The sequence below is a fragment of the Pelobates fuscus genome, chromosome 11, assembly GCF_036172605.1.
Source record: "Pelobates fuscus isolate aPelFus1 chromosome 11, aPelFus1.pri, whole genome shotgun sequence".
Lineage (NCBI taxonomy): Eukaryota > Metazoa > Chordata > Amphibia > Anura > Pelobatidae > Pelobates > Pelobates fuscus.
Genome location: NC_086327.1, coordinates 7,334,536 through 7,347,298, shown reverse-complemented (window position 1 = coordinate 7,347,298; position 12,763 = coordinate 7,334,536). Strand labels below are relative to the sequence as shown.

Here is a 12,763-nt window from a genome sequence, read left to right as displayed (position 1 = left end):
AGAAAGGGGGTTTATAGGTACACATCATAAACCACGAGGAAAAAAGGCTGAGACTCCAGAACCCCACTCTGGCCTTATTCTTCTTTACTAAACTCATTGCTCTGCAGCTTTTATATTGCATAATATATTTAGGGTTAGTGCTACGGTTCCTTTAACCTCAAGGAAGCATTGGGTTGCCTAAGATCGGTAGGAATTGCAATTCCAAGAACCTGCTGCCAATATGAATTCAATCTCCCCTCCTTTCGGCTTATCTCAGTAGAGGAGGGGGCAGAGAGAAAAAATGTAGAAAAATGCAAAGTTATGAATTTCGGGCTCAAGAATGCACAAGCAATTTACACCCTAAATGGTAGTGAATTAGGGATAAGAAGGATTTGGGAATTGTTATAGACAACCAATTAGGCAGCAATATGCAATGTCAATCTGCAGTTGCTAAGGCCAGTAAGGTTTTGTCATGCATAAATAGGAGCATTAGTTTCAGGGATTAAAATATAATTTTGCCTCTTTATAAATCACTGGTAAGACCACACCTTGAATATGCTGTGCAATTTTGGGCACCTGTTCTAAAGAAGGATATCATGGCACCAGAAAAAGTGCAGAGATGAGTTACAAGAAAGGTTAACAATTTTAACCTTTTTTAGTTTAGAAAAATGTCACCTAAGAGGGGATATGATAACATTATACAAATATATCCAGGGCCAATACAAACCATTTTATGGACTTTACATAGGACACGAGGTCATGCGTTTAGACTGGAAGAAAGAAGATTGAGTCTAAGGCAAAAGAAAAGGTGTTTTTTTTTTTTTTTTTTAAATAGAAAGTACAATAAGGATGTGGAGTTCTCTGCTCGAAGAAGTGGTTTATCAAGTGCACTTAAAAAAAAAAAAAGCGCTCTCATTAGGAGAGCAACGTTTTCCATTACTTTTGTTCTAATAAAGTTTACATTAAATTATTATAACTTCTGTACCTTCCTGATTTCCCTGACAGTAGAATTTCACTTTTCCCTAGTGAGAAACATACCACCCAAGCATGTTAACTGAGCAAACCTTTGTTTGCGCTTAAAAAAAGTGAGTACATCTCATTATTTTATGCCTTTTAACCAGACAGTGTGCACAATATTTAATTTTCTGTTTTTATACGCATAGTGAGGATTTTATCTACCTTCACCCAAGAGAGGGTTCTGCACATATATATATATATATATCTCAAAGAGTGGGGATCATTTCACTCCAGGCCTTCATATAAAGAGCCATTTGAAGGCTCCAATACATGAGTATGCGCGGATACAGAGTTTATATTATATTGCGGTCCCGTGACATACTACACTATTTTGGAATTTTTATTTTTGTTCCATATCCATACCACGTCTCGTCAGATCAAGACATCAGCCCATAATCCATCATACCACCCAGGTGCTATATTTGGAGCTAAGAGATAGCTCCTTACAGTGTATACAGTGCACTATATTTAGATCACCTTGAATTTGAGGACATCTTCGAATCGCTGCTCCCCTATTTCTTCTCCTCTCCCAAAACACCATTATCGTGAGAAGGCTGCTGCACCAGGAGCTTAACTCCCACTAATCTTGGTCAGGCAGGAACATGTATGGATCAGCATCAGTCAAAGTATGTATTACGAAGCATAATCCATGGGTGTTATCACACACTTTTTGTAAAATGCTGAATCTCCTCATTAATTATACAGTTCGATCCACAAATATTTGGATACAGACAGGTTTCATAATTTTGGCACTGTTCGCCACTACAATGAATTTGAAATTTAACAAACAAGATGCAATCGAAGTGCAGATTTTCAGCTTTAAATTCAAGGGGTTGAACAAATCTATCGCATAAAACATTTAGGAATTGCAAAGATTTTTATACACCGTTCACTTATTTCAGGGGCTCAAATGTAATTGGACAAATTAACACAACCCTCAATAAAATGCAAATTTTTAATACTTTGTTAAGAATCCTTTTCTTTCTCAGAATGTACAAAAACGGTTCATTTTAGCACTCCTAATGTTTCTGCCATCTCTCCGATTGAGGTTTTTTTTTGTTCAGCCCAAAGGAAGGCCTGTTTCACTTGCATTGAGAGCTCCTTTGAACGCATGTTAGTTCACAGCAATAGCTTCCAAATGTGAAGGTCAAACTTGGAATCAACTCCAGACCTTTTACCTGCTTAATTGATGAAGAAATAAAGGAATAACAAAGGAATAACAAAGGAATAACCCTCACCTGTCCATGAAACAGCTTTTGAGTCAATTGTCCAATTCCTTTTGTTTCTTGAAAAAGAGGGGACTACATATTAAAGAGCTCTAATTCCTCAACCCTTCCTACAACTTGTATGTGAATCTCTCAAATTAAAGCTGAGAGACTGCACTTTAATCCCATATTCATTATTTAACTGTAACGTGAGTTTATTGTGATAAACAGCCAAAATAACAAAACTTGGGTCAGAGTCCAAATATTTCCAGACCTAACGGTATATAATAAATGTCTGAATATGAACACATTACATCCCAGTCATGGTTGGCTGGTATTATGCAGATAAACAGGGTTATTTAGAATTCAGAAAGAAAGAAAAATGGAAAAGCCGGACTGAACACACCAGATGTTATAACTGCCAATGATCAGCCGAGGATGAGTTTAAATACAAAACAAACATGTTTTGCTCTGGGGTAATAACCTGGAAGACTATGGATTATTCAATCACCGGACTGCACTCCTCTGCTACATGTGACCAATAGACGTACATTAAGTGGACTTACAGGGTCAAAAAAATGTTATTCTGTGCGTCCACTCAAGAATGCAAGAAAACTCTTACTATACCATAGTAAATCAATCAAGGCTACGGTCTGACTGCAGGACTGAAATGCAGTGTGTTAAAGCACCTAGAATCAGCGCCATTGAGTCTGACAATTTTCCAAACATTTAATGGCTGCTTTGATGCATAATGGAGGTACATGCAAATAATGGTTAAAAACATGTAAATGTCCCCCGAACTATTGTTTGTTCCAAATTTGCAGCTAATGCAGGGGAAGCTGCAGATAATCAAATAAATAAAAAGAGAAAACCTAGCATGTAAGACGCCGATGAGAAAACAATTGTCCTAAAGATGCAGAAGGAATACGGTCAGTTTGTAGCCTCTCATCCCGGAGTTTCTCTGCTTGTTTCTGGAACACGTGGTATATTTGTGGAGTATATGTGGTGCTTACTAAGAGTGACAGGACTAACACTCAGTGGAATTACATTTCTACACAAGTTTTTGCATTAGCTATAAATATGCAGCTGCTTTATTGGCTGGATATAATCCAGCTCTCCTTTATAATGGCGGACCCAGGTGTGCTCTATGGGGAGATTGCTAATGAATGGAGGAAATAAGAGACAATCCAGACAGACATAGTGCAGCCCAAATGGCATCAATCACTTAGAACAAGTAATTCTCAATCCCAGGAAACAGACTGAGAAATGAAAAGCTTTATTATATATCTTCAGGCAGACAGCGGGTGGTTTACAGGTTAAGATGTCGGCCTGGATACAATATTTACCCATTACCGATGAACAGACAGCACACACATACACACTGACAAGCGGCACACTACATTCCGGGTCACCACACTCAAGCACATGTAGTATTAGGATTTTGTTGAATAGCCACTTGGGCCCAAACCACAAATGATTCCTTCCTAAAAACAGCTCCACGTGATATCAAGATTGTCATAGAAATTAATGTCTAGAAATGATTGGGTTTGTCTGAGACAAGGTAACCATGCAAGTGCCCACAGGAGATTAAAGAGTGTGAAGCTACGAGGCTCAGAAAGGGGAGCAGGACCCCAGTTTGGTTGCATTGTGGCCAACAGACAGGTCTGTCCTTACAACACAGAGGGAAATGTTTGACAGGATGTGGGCATGCATGTATCTTATCTTTGGTGGGCTGACTAGATCATGCAATTAGTGAGGTGAGGATGGCATTCCTCCTGAAACACAAGCTGGCGCTCAAACCTTGGCATTGCAGTTCACTTTGGTTGCAAATTTATTTACCTGGGAAACGGCACTCAAAAACACCAAATAAAATCCACACAGAAGCACAGCCACTCGAGGAGCAAACTCTCCACTGAGGGGGTGACAAAAGGGATGTGTTTGCAGAACACACGGTAAAAGAGGTTGCCATTAACCACTTTGCTGCTGTTTGTGGCAGACCGTAATCGCCACTGTAATAAAGGTGTTAAAGAGCCTCAACTCACAACAAAATACACAAAAAGGAAAAAAACAAAAAAACTATACACATTTACTGCAACACCCAGTGGAGGAAAAAACAGAGCATCCAGAGTCTAAAAGCACATTCCCTGTAGCTGCCGCTCAGGGGACTGAGTTCAAAAGATCTTTGAGGAAGCTGTCAGGGTCGTTGATTTCTGTTAAAAGACCTGGAAAAATAAAAAGTTGAAAGTCAGCGTTTGGCAAAATGGAAAGAAGAAAATAAACACCCCATAGCTTTCTTGACATTTATCTGAAAGGTATACAGCCTCATTTATACATTTGCTGTTAATTGTCCAGAGTAGTGCACAGATTAAATTTATTCTTTCCTCAAGTTGAACGCGCCATTAGCACAAAAAGTGAAAGCTATAATTTTTCGTGACTCTGTGATTATTTTCTTAGCCTAAGTGGGTGTAATATTAAATAATTATAATGAAACAAGACAGAAAGGATAGAAATACGTACCAGCCACATCCACAAATTCAGAAAAGGACTCGATGGGCATGAACTCGTCCTGAAACGTTTTTAAGGCTTTGTCTGCGGCCTCGTAAATCGGCATGTCATTCAGTCGGATGTAATCTGCCAGTGAGTAAGACCAGCCTCCCTCTGTGTTACTCGTAGGAACCTTCTGCAATACACACAAAGCATGCATTCAGCTGTGCAGCTCTAACACAACCAGGGCCGGCTGCGTGCACTGAGCAAACCTCACTATGACCACATTGCCTCCACTACACTTGTTACTACAGCAGAGGCCTGCTAGCACAGGATCGACAGCGGATTAAATAAAAGATGACAAGATTTATGGTGAATTAGTTATTTTCTGTTGTGGTTTGAAGGTAAGGAACATGAAAGTGTAATCTAACCTCAGGGCAGCAACGTTCTGTTGCATAATATCTCAGCTAGTGCAAAGCAACATGCTTTCTCAATGAAGAATATGTATAGAAACAGCTTTATTCCTTTCAATTATCTCCTCCTGGCCAAACCAGTTGTGGACAGATCCACTTAACACTTACCGTACCACAGAGGTTTTGATGACATGCTCGCTCCTGGTTCTAACACTAAGCCATTCATTCACAGAATATGTTATACTAAACTCATGCTTAAGGATTACCTGTGGTCATTCCTAAATGTTTACTAGGAAAAGACTTAAAACATTTATTTAGATTTGCAATGTAAACTTCACCTTATACATATTGTAGATAAGGTCAACAAGGGCCCAGAAGAGCAGACTGGATCGATACACTGAATAATCCTTCACTGCTTTATCAGTCAATCTGGGGACAAAGACAAGAATTTGGGTTATTGACATTAATAAGGTATTCTGCCCATGTACAGGTTTACTCTTTAAAGGGACACTATATACTCACCAGAACAAATACAATACGCTGTAGTTGTTCTGGTGACTAGTCCGTGTTTGCTGCAAATAAATTGAAGGAAAATTGAAGAAATTTTCAGAGAAAATGCAGTGTTTAAATTACAGCGTAGGGATCCCTCCACTGGCCACTCTTCAGATGGCTACTAGAGGTGCTTCCTGGGGCAGTGCTGCACAGTGTGACTGACATTCAGTGTCTCCACCCTCTGCATAGAGAAATTCCTCATCGAGATACATTGATTCAATACAGCTCTATGAGAGATGCAGTTTGGTCAGGGCTGTGTTTAACTTGTATTGGCTCTGCCCCTGATCTGCCTCCTTGACAGTCTAAGCCAAACCTATGGGGAAGCATTATAATTGTCTCAGACCACTTCTGATGTCAGCCAAGTAGGCAGATCAGGGGCAGAGTAAGCAGCTGCAAACTTTAATAGAAGTAAGCTTTTACTAAAAAAAAAATAACTTTTTTACTGAAGAAATTACAGAAAAAGAAGTACAAAGTTAAAATGGTTTATCATAGAATAGGTAAAAACACCAGTGGATTCCTGTAAGACAATAAGACAATAAGACCAACCCGAAGGTGAAATTTAATGAGGTTCATGGTGGCTGGGTGGAAAGAGCGAGCTTGCTTCTTGCTTGCTGGTTGGTACAAAGAGGATCCCGGTAAGAGATGAAATCAGGTATCATGTGCAGTGTTTGAAAAGGACGCGTTGCATGTATTTATTGGGACCATCAACCTGTGAGTGAATACTGGGCAGCATCCAGTAATGCTTAGCATGAGGCCTAAAGTAATGCATTATAGTAGAAATAATTTGCTCCCAGATTTAAAGACCCATCTGCAACGTTGACCTCTCTGCTGATGTAACAGAAGGAGAATTAAACTCCTGCACGCTCAAATCAGGAATATTTACAAGTCTACTTAACACTGCCTACAGATCAATTCACGTATGAAATTATATTTGCTACATATTAAAGTGTCCAGATATTTAATAGTATCAAGTAAGCAACTTGACTATACCTGGGCTGAGGTTCTATAGTCTCTATTTACACATTGATTTAGCACAGCAGTAACCCCAGTACCTGTTTGCCCCGCCAGGTGACACTGCACGCACATGACTGACTACCAGCAATCTCCGGAGGACATCAATTCGGATGGCTTTCCACCTTTCAGCTGGTAGGAGGTGAAGGGCAAGAACAGTGTAATAGTGAGGTCCATCCACCTCAAAAGCACTCTCCAGCCATTTTTCTTTGGGATGCTCCAAGAAACCTTGAACATTTTTTTCCTCGCGGGATATAGCACGAGTTCTGTAACAGAAAAGGAAATAAACGTGAATTTCTAATCGTGTCAACCGAAGAAAACTGGAGCTTAATTACACTTGTTTATGGGCAATGATATGAAATGGTTACCATGGGAACTCCTCCACTTTTATAACTTGTCCCAGAGTTTCTCTTCATTCATAAACCCAAAGTAAAACGCCTTCTACAGTTTTCCTTCAAAACATTTTTCTTAAGTTTAAAAGAATTTCTGTAAAAGATCTTCATTAGACTCTTCCTAGTATTATATATTGGGGGTCTCATTGCACTGTTACAACACGCTGTCAGCAGAGAATGTGTTATCTTGCAGCCTGGACAAAGAGCTATCGTTATGAGCACAGAATTGTTTAACTTGCTGCATGGAACTTGTACGAGGTATTCTAATCCAGCGCAAGATCCGGTACGAGATACTTTACTCTAGTCTAGAACATGAACTCTTTACTCTGAACCTGAATAGAGAATGCGTTTGTACAAGGTGCGTTAATATGCTGCCAATGAGAGAAAACAATGGCTTAATTTGCTGCCTAGAACTTCTATGGGGTGTTTGTCTTTCATCTAGAACACGATGTGACCACTGAACGGGTTAACTCTCAGCCTGGATGAGGTTTTTTTAATCTAGAGTAAGTTGTCAATATGAGCAGAGACTGTGTTAACTTGCTGCCGGGAGCTTGTACAAGGTGCTTTAATCTAGAACATGCTGTCGGAACTTGCTTGCGTGGGGCCAGGAATTTGTTTACACACGTTCCCTTTCTCACATAGATTTCTTTCATCTCATAAACATCAATCTCCTGTCTCTCCCACCCTGGACAGTTTCATTAAATCCTTTTTTTGCTTGAAGGAAAACAAATAAAACACAACAATCTGATAATCGTCAGACAGCGAACAAATCACAGGGGATGGAAAAAAGCCTTGCTTTGCTCAGCACAGCCCTAAATAAACTAAAAAGAATTTCAGCGGATACGGAGACACTGGAGACATAAAAAGTTTTAGTTGGCCACTGACAACATACGTTCATCAATCACTAGGACTAAAAACTTGTCTCCTTGCTTCAGGGGTCACAAGCTCCCTGCTGCATTAATCAGAATATACCGGTACAATGAGAGCAGTTAGGAAGTTAAGTCCCCACGGAATCACATTCAATGCAAAATGGCTGACCCGGAAACAGAGCTGATATTTTCAATTCTGCTCTTTTGGTTTAAATTTGCAATTCTCAGGTAAATTATTTTCAATATATAAAACAAAGCGAAGTGATCACCGATGTGAAGAAGGGTTAAAACAAATGTATGGGCTGGGTCATTCCTAATAAATAGTCCCAAACAGTACATGAAGTGTTGGGTGTGAACGGTGACCCAGAAGGTTTTGGTCAGCATCACTAGTGCCGATACGTGCCACGTGAGAGCCCTGTGAGAAACTTACGTGTTGATGACATAAAGCACGGTGTGAATCATGTAGGGAATGAGGTGAATGTTGCTCTCCCGTCCGCCCCCACCACTGTCCGCACTAAAAGATTGCTCCATAGCGAATCGCAAGAAGAGCAACTTCAGGTCATGGATGTTAAGTTGGTAGGTGGGCTCCCTCTGGCCAGTACATTCTTGCAGGTAGGTATTATGCCTGGAAAGAAACCATGTGAGAAGCTTAATGAGACAGGGGCCCAGATTCCTGGTTTGCTATCTACCTGTGGCTTCCAAGCTTTATGAGAAATTATAACTAAACAGTTGCACACACACTATTTCAATACTGATGGTGCAGCTCGTAGAATGGTGCTAAATATAAGGAAGGTGCAAAGAGCCACAGCAATTCATTATTTATCCTGACATTATCAGAGACATCCCAAACTTGGAGTGCAGGAGAATGGTTAATTGCTGTATTTAAAATTACCGAGCCAAGCAGGTTGCGAAGGCAGATTCAGGCACATGGGGTCCCCAGACCGGAAGCAATCCGTTACACCTTGTGTTGGCATTTTGAAGGGCAGCGCTCTCCCACTCTTCCCGCCCCCGGGCAAGCCTGGAAAACAAAAACAAAGTCTAAAACAGGAATTTACAAGCAACTAACTAAACTTGAAGACAGGGGTTTTACCCAGCACTCAGCTATAGCAAATAGACAGTGTATGGAACCAAGATGAACCAAGGCCTGTGTACACACAGTATGAAAGTTGCTTATAGGACCTATTTTTCGGTTAACTTTTAAAGAGTAATCAAAAATGTGGTTAATACCTGACAGCTGCCAGATGGCAATCGTAGTGTACGATGTTAAAGTGAGACACGGTGCTGTACCCATGCTGCTTTCGAGGCTTGTTTTCAGACTCCTCCAGGGGCACACGTTTGGTGTAAGTGTAAATACCGAGCACTTTAGTGGGCTATAAAACAAGCGTTAGAACTTACAAAATCTATTGACCAAAGAAAATCAAGGATGTACATAAATTAACAGGTACAATAAACAAATTTACAAGGGCAAGAGAGAGCTAGTCAATTCAGCTTGAAAGTCCAGTAACACCAACATTTTGCAGAGAAATAACAAAAGTCTCTACAATCGAAGAAGAAATAGATCCAACAAGGACGTACCTGAAACTTGTACCCCTCTCTACAGATGCAGCAGGTGAGGCCAGGTTCCTCGATGAGCTCCTCCATCTGCTTTAGAAGGGCCGTCTTTGTCACCACCTGTCCCTTTTCGTTGGTCTGGGGATAAAACAAAATGTAAGACGCTGTTTATAAAAATGGCAAGATTCTGCTTTCCCCAGTTAACGACATGCAAGCAAGTGATACCGTGATAAATACCATTCACATAAGTCATGATATATTTGTGCCCAAAATATATGAATCAAGAATTTCTATTCCTGGAAAATAAAGGGCTGACCATGAACAACGTTCTAGAAATGAATGCTTGATGTGTTAGTTTGGAGGTTTCATTTTGTCCTTGATTTTTAAAGCTCAGTTACTGTGAACTGATAATAAATTGTTTCCATAAATAACTCCATTTACTATGATATCAGTACGGTTTCAGTTCTGTTTGAAACAGACTTGTCACCTTGGCACTAGCATGTATAATTTACAGTTGCAAACAGGGCGGCCATACTGTGTTTTCATGTAGTTGTGCCAAGGGTGGTCAGTGTTTTAACACACTACTTGTGTGCGTTAACTTACAGTCATGCCCAGAGTGCCCAGCGCTTTCTGCCTCATTGCCATGGCCATACGTTTCTTTTCCGCCCGAGTTTCTTTCCTTGCTGCGTCTATCTTTTTATTAACATCAGGATGTTCTCTCAAAGCCTCCAGAAGATTCTCTGCCAAGGTCCCGATGCCCTCGTCGCTTGACACCTGCTCAAGCTTGTGCAAGTTTGTTATGGAGTCTGTACCAATCAAGGCCTGAAAATAAGACAAAAGATGTTAACTTCCTCTTCAAATGAACCCATCTAACCACAAATCCTAAGGATGACCACAGTGTTAAGAAATAAATCTCATTAGTCAAAGCATGGCATGCGGCTGCACGACACACACAGGAGGCATCCACTCCTAGTGATAAAATAACGTTTGTAGATACAATATTAAATAAAATGTAAAAAAAAAAAAAGTAGATAATCTTTGTGATTTTAAATAAGGGATACAATATAGTAATGTCAATAAGTAATTTATTTAGACTGAACAACAAGTGCTGCCCAGCAGATAACAGATCTGATAAGCAGACAGTTTAACCCTTTAAGCTTCTGGAATAAAAGGGAATCATGACATGTCATGTGTTCTTAAGAGGTTAAACTAGTCACAGCTCTTCCTTGGGATCTCTTCCCTCCCTCCGATAGCATGAGGAGAATGCATATTATAGGTCATCGTTACTCCTGTATTTCCCTACAGCACATAGAACTTATAGCTGGAAAGCTCTAGCACAATCCAGATTGGACTACTCTTGTGGTTTGGGAAACAGAGGCTGGGAATCCTGATTTAAAATACGAGAGCAATTTGAGCTGTATGTATAGAGTCACTCACCTGCGTGGGAGGGTGCTGTGTGGCCAATCCTCGTAGCAGCCTCAGTATGAAGGGTAAAGCAGGTCTGGACAGAAACTTTTTCCAAATGTCAGCATCAAGGCTTCAAGGGAAAGGAACATATTAAGAGACATGATGTGCTGCCTTCCACTTGGCAAACACGTGGCCTACACAATGTCCTCCTATCCCTGCACCTAATCAGGCACCTTGCTGTACCTAGAGAATAGCGCAGACACATTGCCAGCTGCTCCCAGAGATAAAGTACAAGTGTTCTGCTGGAAAAGGAACTTTAAACATCAATGAGAGCTAGATGGAAATATAAATGCTTTCCATGTTCTTACACTTTGCCTTTTGACTTACAAGCAATTCTCTTGGCTCAGAAAGGGTGAATTTACTTTGGCTGAGACTGGCTCAGCTTGAATTTACCTCCATAGCACATCCCTTACCAGGACAATGTCATCACCCCATGAAGCTCCGAGTGCGCTGTCGCATGTATCTAATTCCAATATACTGTGAGAACACATATTGGTTTCAGCTAATGACTTGGGGCAATGATATCTAACTTGCGGGACATGAAGCTTCCATGATCTTCAGCCGGCCTTTAGTCATTTCAGGAACACACACAATCATTTGTATTAAGTGAAACAATTCTGGATGATTACAGAATTAATTCACTATCCTGAATGCAGTTACTGAAAACAGAAAAGGTTAAAGGCTTTATTCCAAGACCATTCCCAACAGGTCTAGCAGCTCCGTCGACACGGCAGTTTCTGCATGACTGAGAAACGCTGTGAGCAGGTTATGATAAACAAGAAGCATCAGCAGTTATGTTGATAAAAGCCTGGCTAAGTCCCTAAACATTAAAATGATAAACCTTCCAGCAGCTGCCTAGCGAAGACTTGGAAATGACAAGGTAAAACAAGGACCGAAAGCTCCTGCTGACAGAATCTTACTTTTTAGCACATGGGATGTGTTTTTTCATGTAATCCAGGGCATTCTGGGTAATCCCTTTCTGAAGGATGAGATCTTTAAGCTGATGCCCATTGCTGTTATTCTTGATGCCAGCAGCAATTTTACAGAAACAATCCAGGAACACCTTGTCATCCGCACTGTGCTCGTCGTCATACCTGTAGGAACAAAAATCATGCTCACTTCACTATGGCAGTTTATTTGTTCTAACGTCTTGCCAATGCCTGTTTAATTAGGAATTACAAAGGTCTATGTGGAACAGCTTGATCACACTGCATCAAAAAAGGGGGACATGAATTTAGTACAATTAAGAGAACACTAAGTACTATAGCCACAACAGGACATTGCACTAGTTCTGACACCAGGAGTGACCTCCTGTGTGTGCGTGTGTGTCCCCCATATAGGCAGTCAAACAATTTGCTAACCGTTTAACAACTTACCTGGGGTACGCTGGGTGTTGGTCACCAGCTCCATTGTAAACTGAAAGCAATCTGCTCTAAGCTAGCACCATGGCTGAGAGAAATCACTTGACACTCTTAGCCAATGAGGGTTTAGCTCAGGAAAGCTAATGGAAGCTCTGTGGTTGAAATTCTGGCTCTTAATAAAGGAGGCCACTGTTGCACCTGATGCATATAGTTTGTCAAAACATTAGCAAACCGTTTGACTACGTACCAGGAGGGGGTCATTCCAGGGTGCATCTGGTACCATAAAGCCTACAGTGTGCTGTATTGGGTTTTGTGCTTGGAGTGTTTCTGTAAACAAGGATGGAACTTACTTATCGAACGTGCAGTACGGTTTAAAGCGTTCCACAAGGATTTGCATCTTTTCCATCTCACCAAACGATAGATAAGGGATAATGCGCAGAAGGCCCTGTAGAACACTTGAAT

General features: G+C 40.6%; 1 protein-coding gene across 15 annotated transcripts in view; it reads right to left on the bottom strand.

Moving 5' to 3' along the window:
- Positions 1-3,461: 3,461 nt before the first annotated feature.
- The window catches only part of UBR4 (ubiquitin protein ligase E3 component n-recognin 4), an 82,519-nt gene continuing 73,217 nt past the window's right edge, over positions 3,462-12,763 (bottom strand). For all 15 annotated transcript variants that reach the window (XM_063437055.1, XM_063437059.1, XM_063437060.1 and 12 more), the window contains 12 exons: positions 12,652-12,763; positions 11,861-12,034; positions 10,911-11,010; positions 10,077-10,295; positions 9,498-9,611; positions 9,150-9,292; positions 8,815-8,940; positions 8,353-8,547; positions 6,703-6,927; positions 5,437-5,527; positions 4,719-4,881; positions 3,462-4,423 (listed from right to left, as the gene is read on the bottom strand). The exon at positions 12,652-12,763 is cut by the window's right edge and continues 79 nt beyond it. In XM_063437055.1, the coding sequence (XP_063293125.1) occupies positions 4,359-4,423; positions 4,719-4,881; positions 5,437-5,527; positions 6,703-6,927; positions 8,353-8,547; positions 8,815-8,940; positions 9,150-9,292; positions 9,498-9,611; positions 10,077-10,295; positions 10,911-11,010; positions 11,861-12,034; positions 12,652-12,763 (1,727 nt within the window). In that variant the 3' untranslated portion in view covers positions 3,462-4,358. The remainder of the gene's footprint in view (positions 4,424-4,718; positions 4,882-5,436; positions 5,528-6,702; positions 6,928-8,352; positions 8,548-8,814; positions 8,941-9,149; positions 9,293-9,497; positions 9,612-10,076; positions 10,296-10,910; positions 11,011-11,860; positions 12,035-12,651) is intronic.